At 45.7% G+C, this 20,817-nt stretch overlaps 1 protein-coding gene across 1 annotated transcript in view; it reads right to left on the bottom strand.

Moving 5' to 3' along the window:
- The window catches only part of LOC124033756 (PH domain leucine-rich repeat-containing protein phosphatase 2-like), a 56,027-nt gene that overhangs the window by 12,471 nt on the left and 22,739 nt on the right, over positions 1–20,817 (bottom strand). Inside the window, exons 4-13 of the mRNA XM_046345990.1 lie at positions 18,027–18,217; positions 17,459–17,584; positions 12,132–12,286; positions 10,726–10,872; positions 8,430–8,660; positions 4,547–4,749; positions 4,364–4,424; positions 2,104–2,199; positions 1,233–1,388; positions 98–298 (exon numbers count right to left, since the gene is read on the bottom strand). Of these exons, the coding sequence (XP_046201946.1) occupies positions 98–298; positions 1,233–1,388; positions 2,104–2,199; positions 4,364–4,424; positions 4,547–4,749; positions 8,430–8,660; positions 10,726–10,872; positions 12,132–12,286; positions 17,459–17,584; positions 18,027–18,217 (1,567 nt within the window). The remainder of the gene's footprint in view (positions 1–97; positions 299–1,232; positions 1,389–2,103; positions 2,200–4,363; positions 4,425–4,546; positions 4,750–8,429; positions 8,661–10,725; positions 10,873–12,131; positions 12,287–17,458; positions 17,585–18,026; positions 18,218–20,817) is intronic.

Below are 20,817 nucleotides of genomic sequence, written 5' to 3'. Positions count from 1 at the left end.
CGCAATCTCTAAAGCAGTGGTTAACTCCCTGTGTAGAATATTCCATTCTTGATAGGTACTGTATGAAGGCAGTATACCTGGGTTTGGAGTTGGTTACCTGGCAGGGAAAGAGAGCAGCTGGTTGTAGGCCATGTGCAGGACTCTGAGGTTCTGGTGTCCCACCAGCAGGGCAGCGCAGTTCTCATTCAGTTTGTTCCCCGTCAGGTACAGTTCCTGGAGAGTGCTGAGGCTCTCCTCTGATTGGCTGCTGGGGGGAATTATCTCCAGGGCATTGGCTGACACGTTCAGGTACTTTAGGCTAGGAGGAGGGGAGCAGAGAGCGATGTATGTAAATAGGAAAGAACCCATAATTAATTGCCAGTTATACAAGTGATGTAAATGTATAATATCAAGTCAACATCAGATGATTTAGACAGAACTTCCTCTTAAAGCTGTTATGACAAGAGGATAGTTAAATGCTCTTGTTACCAACACTCTGTCCATAAATTTAATTTAACAAAACAGATTCAGATAAAGGATGACGGGGAGAAAATCAACAAGAATACATCTTCTAGTGGTGGCTCTTCTAAAACGCTGAGAAACAAAATGTTGTTGACCAATGAGGCACTTTACAGCCGTCATACTGGCGCTCGATGTCTCAGCACGGGAGACAGAGTAGAGTAGCCCAGGCCGAATGGGTGCCCAGGAAACGGTAGAACGTCAGGCTGTTGGTGGAGGGGGGGGCTCACGTTACAGTCCGACTCGGACTGGTCCACAGAGCCACACCCTCCAGAGCCTGGCAGACACAGCCCAGGGGACCCAGTCAGTCCACCTCTACTGGAGCAGCTAACCAGGGCCATCACATGTCTACATGAAGTAAGACATCTCTTACAGACTGCAAACCAATTTAAGCTAGATACATTAACCCCATCAAATATTTATACTGTATTTCTACTGCATGATGTAAGGATGATGTAGTGTAGGGCAGTGTTTCATTTCAATATGCCCGATCCTGTTTTGTCCTTTAATTGGTTGTTGTGGTTGAATAGAGGCACAGGGCCACTGCTGCTCCGGGGTTTAAAGCAGCAGTAGTAGCGTCCTCGGGCCCAGGGGAGACGGAGCGTCAGCTGCAGCCTTCAAAACACCTGTCAGGAATGGAGAGAGGCAGAGAGAGGGAGAGAGAGGACAAGCACCAAAGAGAAGGGTAGGAAAGAGGGTGGTGTGAAGAGAGAGAGGAAGGGGGATTGACCCACTTTAAGGCCTTGTAGAAGAGGCTCTCCGGGAGCTCGCCTAGCTTGTTGTGCTGGAGGTCGAGTACTTCCAGGGGGACGTGGTCAAGTAGGTCAGGCAGTCTCTGGAGCCTATTGTTCCCAGCCAGCAGCTTCCTCAGACTCAGGCTACTGAGTAGTCTAGCAGAGAGGGAGATGAAAAAAAGAGAAAGTGCTAAAGAGAGAGAGAACATCTTCTGCTGTGAATTTGATCACTCATGAAACTGGGGGAAATCTTGAGGTACAGAAACTCCACAGCCAACAAATCTATCAACGTCTTTTTCAACTTGGCAGCCTAAAGATACCAACGCAGCACAATTTACTCCAGAAGGAATAACAGAGGTCTCATCTGCAGCTACGCCGTCAAGACGAATATTATCTTGTTTGCGACGGCTTTGGTCGATTCAAATGCAAATATAGTTGGTGCTAAAGGGTAACATTAAATGACGGTTGCTTTGAGCAGAGTCATACTGAGATCACAGTCTGCTGACAGAAAGACGACAAGCCGTACGTTGGCTTCACACAGCCAATTCAACCCTCTCATCAGCTGACTGTCAACACATCTGCTGATGTTTTAGGGACAGTTATTTCTGGCCGGACATTGGCTAAATGATGCCCAATGTTAATCAGATTAATATGGTGCTCATCCTAATAATCATTTCAGAATGTTTAAAAGCCAAATCCGGATGATACGAGGTGGACATATTAAACATATAGCACAACATGATGGACAAAGTAACAGCCTTTAATCTACCTTAACAAATATGCATATTTAGAACATCTTTATATGAATAACTGGACGAGTTGGAAGTGAGGAGTTTGAGAAGGATGAACTAGTCCTCGTAGGGAGACTAACCTGGCTGGTAGTTCAGACAAGAAGTTGTGTGTAACGTCCAGCACCTCCACCTTTCTACTGTCACACACCCAGTCTGGAAGGTACTCCAGCAGGTTCCTTTTCACAGAGGTCACAGTCAACACAGTGGTCAGAGGGGATATAAGACCTTTTTACCTCCAACTGTACATATACATTGCATTTGGAAAGTATTCAGACCCCTTGACTTTTTCCACATTTTGTTACGCTACAGCCTTATTATAAAATTGGTTAAATTGTTTTTTTTCTCCCTCATATGCACGCAACGCCCCATAAAGACAGCAAAAAAACAAATACCAAATTTACAAGTATTCAGACCTTTTACTCAGTACTTTGCTGAAGCACTTTTGGCAGCAATTACAGCCTCAAGTCTTCTTAGGTATGACGCTACAAGCTTGACACACCTGTATTTGCGGAGTTTCTCCCATTCTTCTCTGCAGATCCTCTCAAACTCTGTCAGGTTGGGTGTGTAGCTATTTTCAGGTTTCTCCAGAGATGTTTGATCGGGTTCAAGTGTGGGCTCTGGCTGGGCCACTCAAGGACATTCATAGACTTATCCGAAGCCACTCCTGCGTTGCCTTGGCTGTGTGCTTAGTGTCATTGTCCTGTTGGAAGGTGAACCTTCACCCCAGCCTGTGGTCCAGATTGCCTTGGAGCAGGTTTTCATCAAGGATCTCCCTGTACTTTGCTCCGTTCATCTTTCCATCGATCTTGACTAGTATCCAAGTCCCTGCCGCTGAAAAACATCCACACAGCATGATGCTGCCACCACGCTTCACCGTAGGGATGGTGCCGGGTTACCTCCAGACATGATGCTGCCACCACGCTTCACCGTAGGGATGGTGCCGGGTTACCTCCAGACATGATGCTGCCACCACGCTTCACCGTAGGGATGGTGCCGGGTTACCTCCAGACATGATGCTGCCACCACGCTTCACCGTAGGGATAGTGCCGGGTTACCTCCAGACATGATGCTGCCACCACGCTTCACCGTAGGGATGGTGCCGGGTTACCTCCAGACATGATGCTGCCACCACGCTTCACCGTAGGGATGGTGCCGGGTTACCTCCAGACATGATGCTGCCACCACGCTTCACCGTAGGGATGGTGACGGGTTACCTCCAGACATGATGCTGCCACCACGCTTCACCGTAGGGATGGTGACGGGTTACCTCCAGACATGATGCTGCCACCACGCTTCACCGTAGGGATGGTGCCGGGTTACCTCCAGACATGATGCTGCCACCACGCTTCACCGTAGGGATGGTGCCGGGTTACTTCAAGAGAATCTTGTTTTTAATGGTCTGAGAGTCCTTTAGGTTCCTTTTGGCAAACTCCAAGCAGGCTGTCATGTGCCTTTTACTAAGGAGTGGCTTCCATCTGGCCATTCTACCATAAAGGCCTGATGGGTGGAGTGCTGCAGGGATGGTTGTCCTTCTGGAAGGTTCTCTCATCTCCACAGAGGAACTCCGGAGCACTTTCAGAGTGACCATTGGGTTCTTGGTCACCTCCCTGACCAAGGCCCTTCTCCCCAGATTGCTCAGATTGGCTGGGCAGCCAGCTCTAGGGGGAGTCTTGGTGGTTCCAAACTTCTTCCATTTAAGAATGATGGAGGCCACTGTGTTCTTGGGGACCTTCAATGCTGCAGAAATGTTTTGGTTCCCTTCCCCCTCGACACAATCCTGTCTCGGAGCTCTATCTACAATTATTTCGACCTCACAGCCTGGTTTTTGCTATGACATGCACTGTCAACTGTGGGACCTTATATAGACAGGTGTGCCTTTCCAAATCATGTTCAACAAATACATTTAAATTTACCACAGGTGGACTCCCATCAAGTTGAAGAAACATCTCAAGGATGATCAATGGAAACAGGGTGCACCGGAGTTCAATTTCGAGTCTAATAGCAATCGGTCTGAATACTTGAGTAAATAAGGTATTTGTTTTTATTTTGTATACATTTGCAAAATTTTCTAAAAACCTGCTTTTGCTTTGTCATTATGGGGTATTGTGTGTAGATTGATGAAGAAAAATGTTTTATTTAATCAATTTTAGAATAAGGCTGTAATGTAACCAAATGTGGAAAAGTGAAAAGGGGTCTGGAAACTTCCCGAAAGCACCGTATATGAAAAAAGGTACCAATATACCAAGTTCATGAGAAGAAGAATGTTGATAGATTAATAACATTATTAACACCTCTTCCTTACTGATTGAGAAACTGAGGCCCTGGCCAGACCGCACTCACCGTGATAAGTCCATCTGTGTCAGCTGGTTGGGTACTGGGTAGATGTTGACTGTTGTCAGGCCTGTGAGTAGAGGAAAAGCAGTGATCAGCAGCCAAGCTAGTGATGGCTATATGCATTATGTAACAGTGTCAGTGGTAGAGGGCCTGGAGAGACGGGACCAGGGAGGGAGTTGCTCCACTCACGGTTGCTGCTGGCGTGGAGTGTGCGCAGGGTGAAGCCACTCAGCGTTAGCACCCTCAGCTGGTTTCTTTGACAGTGCAGGATTTCCAGGCTGCAGATGGAGCTCAGGTCCAGGGTGGCCAAGTGGTTGTCCCTCAGGTCTAGCTGGGTCACCTGCTTCACTGCCTCCAGGGCCTCACTCTTCACCCAGCGCAGACCGTTCAGCCTGCTTACAGTACGCAGCATTAACACCCAGGGCCTCATACGGTACACAGCATTAACACCAGGGCCTCATACGGTACACAGCATTAACACCCAGGGCCTCATACGGTACACAGCATTAACACCCAGGGCCTCATACGGTACACAGCATTAACACCCAGGGCCTCATACGGTACACAGCATTAACACCCAGGGCCTCATACGGTACACAGCATTAACACCCAGGGCCTCATACGGTACACAGCATTAACACCCAGGGCCTCATACGGTACACAGCATTAACACCCAGGGCCTCATACGGTACACAGCATTAACACCCAGGGCCTCATACGGTACACAGCATTAACACCCAGGGCCTCATACGGTACACAGCATTAACACCCAGGGCCTCATACGGTACACAGCATTAACACCCAGGTCCTCATACGGTACACAGCATTAACACCCAGGGCCTCATACTGTACACAGCATTAACACCCAGGGCCTCATACGGTACACAGCATTAACACCCAGGGCCTCATACGGTACACAGCATTAACACCCAGGCCTCATATGGTACACAGCATTAACACCCAGGGCCTCATACGGTACACAGCATTAACACCCAGGGCCACATACGGTACACAGCATTAACACCCAGGGTCTCATTCGGAACACAGCATTAACACCCAGGCCTCATACGGTACACAGCATTAACACCCAGGGTCTCATTAACACCCAGGGCCTCATACGGTACACAGCAACACAGCATTAACACCCAGGCCTCATACGGTACACAGCATTAACACCCAGGGCCATTCACCTCACTGTTCACAGCATTAACACCCAGGGCCTCATACGGTACACAGCATTAACACCCACCTCAGGGTCTCATACGGTACACAGCATTAACACCCAGGCCTCTCATTAACACCCAGGTCATCGGAACACAGCATTAACACCCAGGCCTCATACGGTACACAGCATTAACACCCAGGGCCTCATACGGTACACAGCATTAACACCCAGGGCCTCATTCAGAACACAGGACCTCACACAGCATTAACACCCAGGCCTCATTCGGAACACAGCATTAACACCCAGGGCCTCATACGAACACAGCATTAACACCCAGGGCCTCATACGGAACACAGCATTAACACCCAGGGCCTCACAGCATTAACACCCAGGGCCTCATACGGTACACAGCATTAACACCCAGGCCTCATTCAGAACACCCAGACCTCATTAACATTAACACCCAGGGCCTCATACGGTACACAGCATTAACAGGGCCTCCAGGGCCTCAGGGCCTCACGGCATTAACACAGCATTAACACCCAGGCCTCATTCGGAACACAGCATTAACACCCAGGGCCTCATACGGTACACAGCATTAACACCCAGGGCCTCATACGGAACACAGCATTAACACCCAGGGCCTCATACGGTACACAGCATTAACACCCAGGCCTCATACGGTACACAGCATTAACACCCAGGGCCTCATACGGAACACAGCATTAACACCCAGGCCTCATACGGTACACAGCATTAACACCCAGGGCCTCAGGGGCCTCTCATCACAGCATTAACACCCAGGGCCTCACACAGCATTAACACCCAGACCTCATACGGTACACAGCATTAACACCCAGGGCCTCATACGGTACACAGCATTAACACCCAGACCTCATACGGTACACAGCATTAACACCCAGGGCCTCATACGGTACACAGCATTAACACCCAGGGCCTCATACGGTACACAGCATTAACACCCAGGGCCTCATTAACACCCAGGGAACACAGCATTAACACCCAGGGCCTCATACGCATTAACACAGACCTCATTAACACCCAGGCCTCATTCAGAACACAGCATTAACACCCAGGGCCTCATACGGTACACAGCATTAACACCCAGGGCCTCATACGGTACACAGCATTAACACCCAGGGCCTCATACGGTACACAGCATTAACACCCAGGCCTCATACGGTACACAGCATTAACACCCAGGGCCTCATACGGTACACAGCATTAACACCCAGGGCCTCATACGGTACACAGCATTAACACCCAGGGCCTCATACGGTACACAGCATTAACACCCAGGCCTCATACTGTTCACAGCATTAACACCCAGGGCCTCATACTGTTCACAGCATTAACACCCAGGCCTCATACTGTTCACAGCATTAACACCCAGGCCTCATACGGTACACAGCATTAACACCCAGGCCTCATACAGTACGTAAGGGAAAATGAACAAGGGGCTATGCATTCACGACGTGGAAGGTGTGTTCCAACGCGACGCGCTAGCGGAGTGGAACTGACCTTCCAAAGAGTTGTATTTTCCAGAGAACACAGAGCCCCGAGTTTATTATCTCTTTTATACCACAATAATACTATAATTTAACACATTTACCACTAGAAGTGTTAATTTAACAATGTCAATAATGTTCTCAATTTGACTTTGCTTTCAAAAGCAGCTCAAACATAGAACATGTATGAACTATAGCCATTGAATTCTACCCTGCTGATATACCGTGCGTTATAGGGAAATAATGCACACTTTAGAATGCCCTTCAAGCCAATCAGAAATAAGTATTCAACAATACCATGGTATAAACAGCATTATAAACTGGGTGGTTCGAGCCCTGAATGCTGATTGGTTGACAGCGATGGTATACCACGGGTATGACAAAACATGTATTTTTACTGCTTTAACTATGATCGTAACCAGTTTATAATAGCAATAAGGCATCTCGGGATTTGTAGTATATGGCCAATATACCACGGCTAAGGTCTGTATCCAATGAGTCGTGCCTAAGAACAGCCCTTAGCCGTGGTATATTGGCCATATATACCCCCTCGGACCTTATTGCTTAATTAACACACAGGCCTCATACACATAGAATTGAGATATTAGCCACAGACAAGACAGTATATAGTCAGCAACTAGAAAAAAGGTATTGGTGCTCCTCCTCCAAACCAGAGGCCAGTTCAGGTGAGGAGTGGAGCCGACCAGTAGTCCATCCTCTTTGCCTGGCTGATGAGTTCCAGACTGGCCCTGTGTGTCTCCCTTATCTGATCTCACTCTGCAGTACCTCTCCCTTTTATGAATCCAACTGGCCTCCTAATCCTGCAGGCACCCAGCCCCCATAAATCCAGCCCATCCCTCCACCCAATAACTCATTCTCAAGGTGAGGCAGAGAAAGAGAGAGGGTGCAAGAGAGAGGGAGGGAGTGAGAGAGGGAGGAAGCGAGAGAGGTAGAAAGATAGGAGGAGAGAGATGAATAACGACTAAACTTTTAAAAAGTGACAGGGAATCAAGGGGGTGATACTGCAGGTTTTTAGGGGATCTACCTCACTATCAATGGCTGCATGAGAGCTGGATAGAGAGATGAGAAGGCATTTTATATGAAAATGGCTAAGTGAGGCAGGGTCAGGCATCGGGGTGTGGGGAATTTGGGAGGGGGGGGCATTGAACTGCTGCTGCCAACTCTGAGATTTACTAACAGGGGAGCTCTTGTTACCATTGTGTACTGATCCTGCATTATGCATGCTGTGACTGATGAGTAGAGTGTATACTGAGGGAGAGAGTGAGAAAGAGAGACAGTGAGGGAGAAATAGGAATAGAAAGAAAGAGACGGAGGGCCCGTATGACGGTAGAGGGTACAGACTGGTCTAGTTCCTCACCGCAGGTCGATGTTCTTGAGGTGGCTCATTCTGGCAAGGATCCCCAGCTCCAGGGTCTCCACCCTGTTCCCAGCCATGGCTAGCCTGTCCATGCCACTCAGCCTATCCAGCACACCAGGGATGTGGGGGAAGTTGTTGAAGGAAAGCCCCAGGCTGCTGAGCTGAGCTAGGCTGCCAAGCTCTTCAGGAAGGAAGTTCAACTGATTCCCATCCAGAGACAGGGTCTGCAGACTGGGGGACAGAGACAGACATACATTTCTTTCATCTCTGTTTTCTGAGGATACACAACTGTTTGGCATTCCATAATAAGAGGTGAAAACGTCAGTGTTTGTACATTTGAAAATCATGCTGCAGTAAGTGAGCTGAGAGCATGAAAACTGGCCTGATTTTAAATCTTTATTTAATCTCATTGCATAACAACAAACAACTGAACTTAATGCATTGGTTCAATAAATTCAAAAACACACACACACACACACAGCTATAACATGCTCAATAATGATTCATTGCTAAGAGGAGCATGTGGGCTCATGTGGCCAGAAAAGGGGCTAATGTGGAGAGGCGAGCAGCGGGGCGAGTGGAGTGTTCTGCACCTAACAGCACAAAATGTCCAACCCAACATCCAGTACATAGAGGGACTGATACTCATATTGACCACCATGGAATTACACCCTACCTAACACAGCTAGAGAGGGAATGTTAGAATGTACTCTATACCAAACGGAATAGAAGATACAGTTGAAGTCAGAAGTTTACATACACCTTAGACAAATACATTTAAACAATTCCTGACATTTAATCCTAGTAAAAATTCCCTGTCTTAGGTCAGTTAGGATCACCACTTTATTTTAAGAATGTGAAAAGTCAGAATAATAGTAGAGAGAATGATTTATTTCAGTGTTTATTTATTTCATCACATTCCCAGTGGCTCAGAAGATTACATACACGCAATTAGTATTTGGTAGCATTGCCATTAAATTATTTAACTTGGGTCAAACGTTTCTGGTAGCCTTCCACAAGCTTCCCACAATAAGTTGGGTAAATTTTGGCCTATTCTTCCTGACAAAGCTGGTGTAACTGAGTCAGGTTTGTAGGCCTCCTTGCTCGCACACGCTTTTTCAGTTCTGCCCACAAATTTTCTATGGGATTGAAGTCAGGGCTTTGTGATGGCCACACCAATACCTTGACTTTGTTGTCCTTAAGATATTTTGCCACAACTTTGTTAGTATGCTTGGGGTCATTGTCCACTTGAAAGACCCATTTGCGACCAAGCTTTTAACTTCCTGACTGACGTCTTGAGATGTTGCTTCAATATATCAACATAATTTTCCTCCCCCATGATGTCATCTATTTTGTGAAGTGCACCAGTCCCTCCTGCAAACATAACGAGGGTCATTATGGCCAAAGAGTTCTATTTTTGTTTCATAAGACCAGAGAATATTTCTCTAAAAAGTACAATCTTTCTCCCCGTGCGCAGTTGCAAACCGTAGTGTGGCTTTTTATGGCGGATTTGGAGCAGTGAGCGTCCTTGCTGAGTGGCCTTTCAGGTTATGTCGATATAGGACTTGTTTTACTGTGGATATAGATACTTCCGTTTCCTCCAGCATCTTCACAAGGTCCTTTGCTGTAGTTCTGGGATTGATTTGCACTCGTATCAAAGTACTTTATTCTCTAGGAGACAGAACGCGTCTCCTTCCTGAGCGATATGACAGCTGAGTGGTCCCATGGTGTTTATACTTGTGTAATATTGTTTGGGTAGATGAACGTGGTACCGTCAGGCGTTTGGAAATTGCTCCCAAGGATGAACCAGACTTGGAGGTCTTTTTTTCCCTGAAGTCTATTCTGAGGTCTGATTTATTTTTATTTTCCCATGATGTCAAGCAAATAGGCACTGAGTTTGAAGGTAGGCCTAGAAATACATCCACAGGTCCCCTCCGCTTGAATCACATTATGTCAATTAGCCTATCAGAAGCTTCTAAAGTCATGACATAATTTTCTGGAATTTTCCACGCTGTTTAAAGGCACAGTCAATTTAGTGTGTGTAAACTTCTGACCCACTGGCATTGTGATACAGTGAATAATAAGTTAAATAATCTGTCTGTAAACAATTGTTGGAAAGATGACTTGTGTCATGCACAAAGTAGATGTCCTAAACGACTTAAACTATAGTTTTGGCAACAAGAAATTTGCAAACTGGTTGAAAAACACGTTTTAATGACTCCAACCTAAGTGTATGTAAACTTCAACTGTAGATTTTTGGCGGACTGATATAGGGTTATATGTGTGACTGTCTTACCTCTGGAGGTTGCCTATCTGTGCAGGGACAGTGTTCATGCCGTTACAGGAGAGGTTGAGCTCGGTCAGGGTGAGGATCTCACAGACAGACTCTGGAAACACTCCCAGGCGGTTATGTGAAAGGTTCAGGCTCTTCAGCTGGGAAAACCTGGGGAGAAGGAGACATGTTTTCTGACATGTTCATTGAATGACCAAAAATACATATTTTCTTCTTGTTGCAATGCTTTGATGATTGCGACAAGTCTGATTATAAAAAGAGATGTATTTTGTGGGCTCAATGCGTTGGTTCAGGTAGTCTTGTTCATCTTAATCGCTTCATTGGAATTTGTGTCCTCGTTACTACGGGCTGCTGACATTTTACATTTTCGCATTGAGTCCTCTTCATGGACCGGTGGGTATCATATCCTTATCAAACCAAAATCCCACCTCTCACACGCACACACACACACACGCACATAAAGTAGCAATACAAGCATTTTTGTGAATGACGCGATGCAGAACGGATGGGGGATGGAGGTGGCCGTTGTGAGTCACAACACGTTAGAGCACAGACCACATCCGAGAAGAACCACCCCACCCCCTCCTCCGCCTCCTCAGGCTCCCTCAGCCTCCCTCACTCTCCAAGCCCTGCTCTGACTCTAAATATACAGATAGAGGGAGTGACAGAAACATGCACAGAGAGAGACAGATAGACACAGACAGACAAGACACAGAGAGAGAGAGAGAGAGATGCAGTGATGTGTACATTTTATTCCTCTCAGCTACCCGGCACAGTAGATCCTCTAGAATGTGTTATTCCACAGCCCTTCACACATGTACACCACTTATTCCATCTCGGCCCTTCCTGCTTGCCTTACAACAGGAAATACTACAGAGTGTAGTGGATCATTAACATTTAATAGCATTATCTCTTTTGAAAATGCCAGCTCGTTCAAATATGCTCCAGTTGTACCATAGGAGTGGACACTGAGCTAAGTGCCCCTCCACAAGACGATATGCAGGCTGTACCACGGTCTCTGAGCATCGACCACAAACGAGAGATAAAGTCAGGACAACTTTTCAGCACCAACTAGACCATAAAACAAGATCTGTGATAAACAACGTACGTACTTGTAGAACATCATATGACATGCTTACATAATGCATTTGGGTAAAACGGTCAGACTGTGTTGTAACACTACCACACATTGCACTGTAACAGTGAGGACAAGTTGATCTGCAGACAGATTATGATTTAGTATTGAGGTAAGGGTGTTACTGGGCAGGTTGAGTTGGGAGATTTGGCAGGATTGGTATTGGGCTTCAGGTTTTGCGTGGCATGTTTGGACTTCTTATTAGGTAGGATTTTCCCGAGTAAGGTGTGTCAGTGGCTGGGTACTGCCCTGCCTGGTGACAGAGTGTGTTTACCTGGGGAGGTTGAGCAGTCCTCCGGGGCCCTGCAGGGACATGAAGTTGTGTCGGAGGTTGAGATGGGTGAGGTCCTGGCTGTAGAACAGGTACTCTGGCACCTCCTCCAGACTGTAGCATGACAGATCCACCAGGCTGATGGTCTGAGAAACCACCTGCAAACACAGGACATGCCTGTTTACTGCTCCCAAATTGTTTTTTAATGAAGCTTTTTGATAATAGAACAAGGTTTTGACCAGCATGGTCATAAATCAGGTTGACCAGAAACCACCTGCATGGAGCAAATGAAGTTTGCACACAAAAACACACAGAATGGGCAACTTTCATTTAAAAAAGGTTGAGTCGGTTCAATCACAGAAGGGAAGTTAGAATCATACACGGTCTTCAGCATTACAGAATGATTTATGGAGCATTATAAATAAAGGAATACTGATAAGGTCATGCTGTGAGTCCATAACAAAACAGGATGTCCACACAGCTCTAGTGTTGTGGTCTAGTAGAGTTGGCAGCATAAACTCCACAGAGGTGTGTGGTACTTGCATACATACATATATATATATACATGTATATACACACACACACACACACACACACACACACACACACACACACACACACACACACACACACACACACACACACACACACACACACACACACACACACACACACACACACACACACACACACACTTTACTCCGGGATGGTGTAATCATTTTTTGAAAGGGGGGTGTGGAAATAAACTATTTAAGCCTCAATTTAGATATTTTTCTGCTTATATTTTCCTACATTTGGTCGGCTACTTGTAAGCCACGGTGTCTATAATTAGATACATGAAGCTTCTCGTCATTACTTGATGCTTGTCTAGAAGACTAAATAAAGACTTGCTCACCAGAATGATGTCATAAATCATCAACAATCTACACTGGACAGAAATATATAGGCAACAAGTGTTGGACCCATGTTTCATAAGTCGAAATAAAAGATCCCAGAAATATTCCATACGCACAAATAGCGTATCTCTCAAATTTTATGCACAAATTTGTTTACATTCCTGTTAGTGAGCATTTTATCCTGTGTCAAGATAATGCATCCACCTGACAGGTGTGGCATATGAAGAAGCTGATTGGACAGCATGATCATTACACAGGTGCGCCTTGTGCTAGGGACAATAAAAGGCAACTCTAAAATGTGCAGTTGTGTCACCCAACACAATGGCATAGATGTCTCAAGTTTTGAGGGAGCGTGCAATTGCAGGAATGTCCACCAGAGAATTGAATGTTAATTTCTCTACTATAAGCCGCCTCCACCATCATTTCAGAGAATTTGGCAGTACATCCCAGTACATCAACTGCAGACCACGTTTAACCATGCCAGCTCAGGACCTCCACATCTGGCTTCTTCACCTGCAGGATCATCAGATCGTCAACAAAATCTTTGAAAATAATTGAAAAGCTGTCAAAGGATCCAACATGTTTCTGAGAGTATTTCAATGAGTCTTTGATGGATATTTTGTATGGTTGAATATTGAATACTTTCAGCTTTTACGTCGCTGATAGAAATGGCACTTTTGGGCTACACAGCATGGTCTCTAAATGCTAGAGGTCGACCAATTAATTGACATGGCCAAATAATTAGGGCCGATTTCAAGTTTTCATAACAATCGGTAATCTACATTTTTGGATGCCGATTATGGCAGATTACATTGCATTCTACGAGGAAACTGCGTGGCAGGCTGACCACCTGTTACGCGAGTGCAGCAACAAGCCATGGTAAGTTGCTAGCCAGCATTAAACTTATCTTATAACAACAAAAGAAAAATCAATCAAATCTTCACATAATCACTAGTTAACACGTGATAATATTACTAGGTTAACTAGCTTGTCCTGCGTTGCATATAATCAATGCGGTGCCTGTTAATTTATCGTCGAATCACAGCCTACTTCGCCAAACGGGGATGATTTAAGTGCATTCGCAAAGAAGCACAATCGTTGCGCGAATGTGCCTAACCATAAACATCAATGCCTTTCTTAAAATCAATACACGGAAGTATATTTTTTTTAACCCAAATATTAAGTTAAGAAATTAATGTTAGCTGGCAATATAATAACTAAGGAAATTGTGTCACTTCTCTTGCATTCATTGCACGCTCAGTCAGGGTATATATGCAACCTTTTGAGCCACCTGGCTCGTTGCAAACTAATTTTCCAGAATTCCACATAATTATGACATAACATTGGTTGTGCAATGTAACACCAATATTTAAACTTAGGGTTGCCACCCGTTCGATAAAATACGGAATGGTTCTGTACTTCACTGAAAGAAGAAACGTTTTGTTTTCAAAATGATCGTTTCCGGATTTGACCATATTAATGACCAAAGGCTCATATATCTGTGTTTATTATATTATAATTAAGTATATGATTTGATATTTGATAGAGCAGTCTGACTGAGCGGTGTTTGGCGGCAGCAGGCTCAAACTTTACTGTGTTTTGCCTTCAGCTCTTAGCAATGCTTGATTCAAGCCTATCAACTCCTGAGATTAGGCAGGCAATACTAAAGTGCCTATAATAACATCCAATAGTCAAAGGTATATGAAATACAAATGGTATAGAGAGAAATAGTCGATGCATAATTCCTATAATAACTACAACCTAAAACTTCTTAACTGGGAATATTGAACCACCAGCTTTCATATGTTCTCGTGTTCTGAGCAAGGAACCAAAACGTTAGCTTTTTTACATGGAACATATTGCACTTTTACTTTCTTCTCCAACACTGTGTTTTTGCATTACTTAAACCAAATTGAGCATATTTCATTATTTGAGACTAAGTAGATTTTATTAATGTAATATATTAAGTTAAAATAAAAGTGTTAATTCAGTATTGTTGTAATTGTCATTATTACACATATATATGTAAATGTGTGTATCTATGTAAATGTGCGCACACACACACACACACACACACACACACACACACACACACACACACACACACACACACACACACACACACACACACACACACACACACACACACACACACACACACACACACACACACACACATATTATAGTAGGCTACATATGAAGCCTACATTCAGTGTCCAGACTTCTGTTACTATTCCAAATATTCTGGCATCCATACAGTGTACTGTGCACCCGCCATTTGATAAATGCCAAGAGACATCAGTTATAAAACACTAAAGTGTTTGTCCTTCATTAAGCCTACAAGTCTCGTAACCTGAATTGATGTGTCCACTCTGTCCGTGCGCGTCTCGGTCTTGGCCACTCATCCCTGCCTTGGCAACATTTCAGTGCTATCGTCGAACCAAACGGCACTATTCCACACCTCTTCAAGTCTATTTGCAAAACTTTCACATGACTAATGATAAATAAATAGTGTAATAGCCTACAGTTTTAATTAATTATTATGACAGGCTCATGTTTTACTGGTCCTATTTATTTTGCCAGGACTCCACTCTGGCTTACTTTCACCCCCGACTATATCGGATTTCAGTCTAGATTTTTTACTTTGTTCAGCACTCCCTGTCCCGACACTGCGTTTCATTGGCTGTGCTCATACAGTCATTGCTCACTTATCTACATGTGCAGAATGCAGCTGAACAGCATTTCCTTCAGCTCTGAATAGATGGACTGTATAGTTGTCAGCACAGGGAGGACACTGTCTGTCTGGGGGTTGTAGCTTAATACATTTCTCAGTCTGAAAACATGCTCGCTTCAATCCACCACAGGACTGCATACTGTGCAACACCCCAGAAAATAGATTGGTTGCTCAGCAGAGCATGTCGTCACATCATTGCTTTTAGGGATAAACAAACACAAAATCTTAGAGTACTCATCATCTAGCTTTTAAAAAGGCCATAGAGCGCTGGTCAGAGAGAGAGACAGATGAAGACAGAGTTGAGAAGAGAGAGAAAGATAGAGAATAGAAATTGAAATAGACAGAGAGAAAGGCTGGGGAAGTGACCTGCATGTTGACTGGCCTGAGAGAGGAGAGCAGCTTGTGGGGTAGAGGCTAGCTAGGCAGCAGTGGGAGCCCTTGATGCCCAGTGTGTGTGGCTATGGAAGATGACCCCCTCCTCCCTGTGTGCATTCAGACAGCCTCCAAGCCTTTCTCTGTCTGGGAGGAACTGGGCATGACACAAGGCCACTCACCAGGCTCACCTACAGGCCACTGTCAGAGCATGGAGCCATTAGCCAGCCAGCACAGCCCCCATCACACAGCAAACACCACAACAACCCCCTCCTCGATTCAGAAACACACACAAACACTAAAACAAGAGTTTGATTGTGTCCAGCCTGGCATGAGGATTGCCCCAAATCCACCATCTCATCCACCCTTCCTCTAATTCTTCTCCCCTCATCTCTCTCTGCCCCTCCAGTTCTCTCGATCTCAATTCTCCCCTCCATCTGAAGTACCACCCCTCTCTGCTTCTCCATACCTGTCTTCTCTCTCACTCCTACATCTCTCTCTATTTATCCCTCTCTATTTATCCCTCTCTTATTCAGCCTGCCCTCCCCTCTCTCTGTCTTCATCTCCAGGCAATCATGTCGCCATAGGAACCTCTGATGTCTAACTCATCCTATACTGCTCCCGTAGAAACAGGGCTACTCAAGCTCAGTGATCCGCACCACAGTGGTAGGTAGGTAGGAGAGAGAGAGAGGGAGAGAAGGCTCCTTGACTTAGCATGGATCTACTACTAATTGGATTTTCATTTTCAGTTGCCTTTTTTTCACCACTCCTCATTGTGTGCCTGCTCTGCCTGGATGGAGGCATTCACAGAGCTCGTTAGGGCCCAGTAAGGGGCTGGGATACAATGGCCATTAATTCAGAAATTAGAGGCACAACAAGAGGAACAGAGCAGCCTAGAGGAACAGAGAAAGGGGCTGAGGATACTAACTTCATATAGTTGTACTGAGACCCATGTTCAAGCACACAGACAGTACACACAGACACGCAGTACACACAGACACAATCAATGACCCATGCAGCCTCCTAGCCAGTTGTTTAATCAAAGCCAGACACTGCTGGTTCTCTGTCGCTGCAGAGCCAATCACAGAGGTCACCGGTGTTCTTCCACAGCAGGACTATGATTGGATGTTAGACCAGGTAGTGGGCACTGTGTAACTCTGCCCTCTCAGCATACTGTACACTGATTCCCAGCCCAGAGGAACCAACCAGGACCACCCCTCACTGTGTTTCCTGACAGAGACCTTGCATAATTGATCAGAGAAAACATACACAAAGCTTTGGCACACAGATTGTCCTACATATCAACTCTGACAGGTAAACACACTTACCTTTGAAGCCTGCCGATGCCACCTCTGATAGTCTGCCAGTGTGTCGAAGTTAACAAAGTATGTCTGGGCCTGAGGTCCGGCTGAGCTGAACATCAGACAGTGCTGTCTCCTCTTCACCTCCTCCACCTGAACGTACAGAACAGAGATGTTGAGGAGGACAGACACAGCCACTGGTGTTCCCAAGAAACTACTATAAGGCATTATGGTGCCTACTGGCTCCATCCATATAAGGCAGAGACACATGTGCATAAGTGTGCATGTCTATGGCTGCATTTACACAGGCAGCACAATTCTGAACTTTTTTAAACAAATTGGTTGTTTGACCAATCATATCAGTTCTTTTGCCAATAATTTGGCAAAAGATCAGAATTGAGCTGTCTGTGTAAGCACAGTGTGTATTTACGCCATTCTCATTGTGCTGTACAGTGCATCCCCTCTGTCCGTCTGTCAGTCCCAGCTGTGTTGTTGTATCTGTGATCTGCTGTCGTCTCTGTCTCTCTTTGACCCCTGGGGAATGTGTGGGTTTGGAAAACAACATCTCTCCAACCCCTGACCTCTAACCCCTCACCTTTCCCCCCACCAGGGGCAGGATGTGCATCTTCCCCGTCAGGCTATCTTTGACGGAGGCCACAATCAGACAGGTGCCACACAGGAGGACCTGGCGCTCTGCCCACTTGTGCAGCTGGGTCTTCCCCTTCCTGACGCTGAACACGCCCGTCAGCAGGGTTCGCTCCTGCTGGTCCGCGTTCATTGGACACTCTGGGGAGGAGAGGGATTAGTTACAGAACATGGTCAGATACAGAGCATTCAGAAAGTATTCACACCTCGACTTTTCCCACATTTTGTTACGTTACAGCCTTATTCTAAAATTGATTAAATTGTCTTCCTCATTAATCTACACACAATACCCCATAATGACAAAATTAAAACAGGTTTAGACATTCTTGCAAATATATTCAAAAGAAAAAACAGAAATACCTTATTTACATAAGTTCAGACCCTTTGCTATGAGACTCGAAATTGGGCTCAGGTGCATCCTGTTTCCATTGATCATCATTGAGATGTTTCTACAACAGTATTGTAGTCCAGCTGTGATAAATTAAATTGATTGGACATGATTTGGAAAAGTACACTCACCTGTCTATATAAGGTCCCACAGTTGACATTGCATGTCAGAGCAAAAAACACGAGATTAGAAGGAATTGTAGATAGAGCTCCGAGACAGGGTTGTGTCGAGGGGGAAGGGTACCAAAACATTACTGCTGCATTGAATGTGCCCAAGAACACAGTAGCCTCCATCATTCTTAAATGGAAGTTTGGAACCACCAAGACTCTTCCTAGAGCTGGCAGCCCGGCCAAACTGAGCCACCAGGGGAGAAGGGCCTTGGTCAGAGAGATCCTTAATGAAAACCTGCACCAGAGTGCCCAGGACCTCAGACTGGGGCGAAGGTTCACCTTCTAACAGGACAACGACCCTAAGCACACAGCCAAGAAAAGGCAGAAGTGGCTTCTGCAAAAGTCCCTGAATGTCCTTCTGGCCCAGCCAGAACCCAGAATTGAACCCGATTGAACATTTCTGACACTCTCCATCCAACCTGAGAGCTTAAGAGGATCTGGAGACAAGAATGGGAGAAACTCCCCAGATACCGGTGTGCTAAGCTTATAGCCTCATACCCAAGAAGACTTGAGACAGTAATCACTGCCAAAGGTGCTTCAACAAAGTACTGAGTAAAGGGTCTGAATACTTATGTAAATATGGTATCGGTATTTTTTTATACATTTGCAAAAATGTCTAAAAACGTGTTCTTGCTTTGACATTATTGGGTATTGTGTGCAGATTGATGAGGGGGGAAAAAACAATTCAATTGATTTTAGAATAAGGCTGTAACGTAGAAAAGTAGAAAATGTCAAGGGGTCTGAATACTTTCCGAATACACCGTATCACACACATACTGTACGTACACAGTGCACATACATCCCACCCACACCCTGTACACAATCATTACATTACGTTAATTCATACCATATGTTCTCAAAAGGGGTAGTGTGATCAAGAGACAAAGACAAGGAGAGGGCTAGACGCTGCCAGAACATGAAGTCACACTGATATCACCTATGCATTAGTCAATGAATAGGACATCTCTTCCTGGAAGTGTTCTTATGTCAGCAGATCAGGCCAGCCTATAGTCTCATTATCATCCACATAGACCTTTGCTGTTACCTCTAGAGCATGCTTAACATCTGCTATGACACACTGTAATAACGTATCAAAACCCATTTATTCGCTGGATGGAATCCAAAGATAGTTTGAAGGCTTTATAATCTATGGCTCATCCATGGTAGATATCAACAGTGTGAGTGTCACTCCTAACATCTGATCAGAGATCACGGGGCTCTGCATGTCTAGGCCGCTGACAAGGTTGATCAAAACACCAGGTGATACAGGTGAGCATTCAGTGGCCCAACTCGAGTTGTCCCTAGCTTTTGACCAGTCTCCCCTTTCATTAACACACACAACTTTGCGATTGTTCTCAGAGATGCTCTAACCCAGATGCATCAGTCAGGTTGATGAATGAGTCAGGCTTTTGTCACATTAAAACCCTCGTTCAATCTAATTATGTAGCAGGGAGGTGAGGCTAGTGTTGCAGCCTGAGTATGCTGCTTCTGAAGGACACAAACAGCAGGCCTCCCTCCCCCTGCTCTGCCAGGCATCGAGTACACTCAGGTTAAAGGCCGGTCAAATAAGCACAAAGGGCACAGAAAAGCTTTGTTTTCTCCTCTGTTGTCAATTTCCCTTGAAATAACACGGTCTGCGTTTTTCTTAATACCACCTCCTTGTCTCCAACTCCCAGAGGCAGGCAGACATGTCCTCGCTCTCTCTGCCCTTTTCTTCTCTTTCACGTCTAAGGAGTGGCGGCCAGGGATCAAAATGAAGTCAGGCTGCTTGACTTTGTGCTGTCTGGAAAACCCATAATGAACAAGACAAGGGCATTTGACAGCAAAACTGGGCTGCTGGCGCTGGCTGGGGATCAATAGAGGTTTCTGATCCCCAGGCTTCCCCTCTGTCAGAGAGAAGAGGACCAGAGTACCTCACTTCCAGCACAAAGGCGCTAGGGGCCAAGGGCAGCCAGCCTTAGAAAGAGAGGGGAAGAGCAATCGATAGGGAAAGAGGGATAGAGAGAGAGGGGGGAGAGCTGCATCATTGCCCTGCCCTCCATGTGTCTGTCAGTGAGGTTGAAGGAGGCTGACCTGTCAAAGACAGACTTGTAGCCCTGTAGGGGCTCCACATACATCCAGGAAGACACGGGCAGACAGGACGCTCTCTCCCACTGGCCCCACAGCAAATACACCACAAACCG

This window comes from Oncorhynchus gorbuscha, linkage group LG04, assembly GCF_021184085.1.
Source record: "Oncorhynchus gorbuscha isolate QuinsamMale2020 ecotype Even-year linkage group LG04, OgorEven_v1.0, whole genome shotgun sequence".
In the NCBI taxonomy this organism is placed as follows: Eukaryota; Metazoa; Chordata; class Actinopteri; order Salmoniformes; family Salmonidae; genus Oncorhynchus; species Oncorhynchus gorbuscha.
The sequence above is the reverse complement of the archived record's forward strand: the minus strand, read 5'-3'. Positions and strand labels throughout refer to the sequence as shown.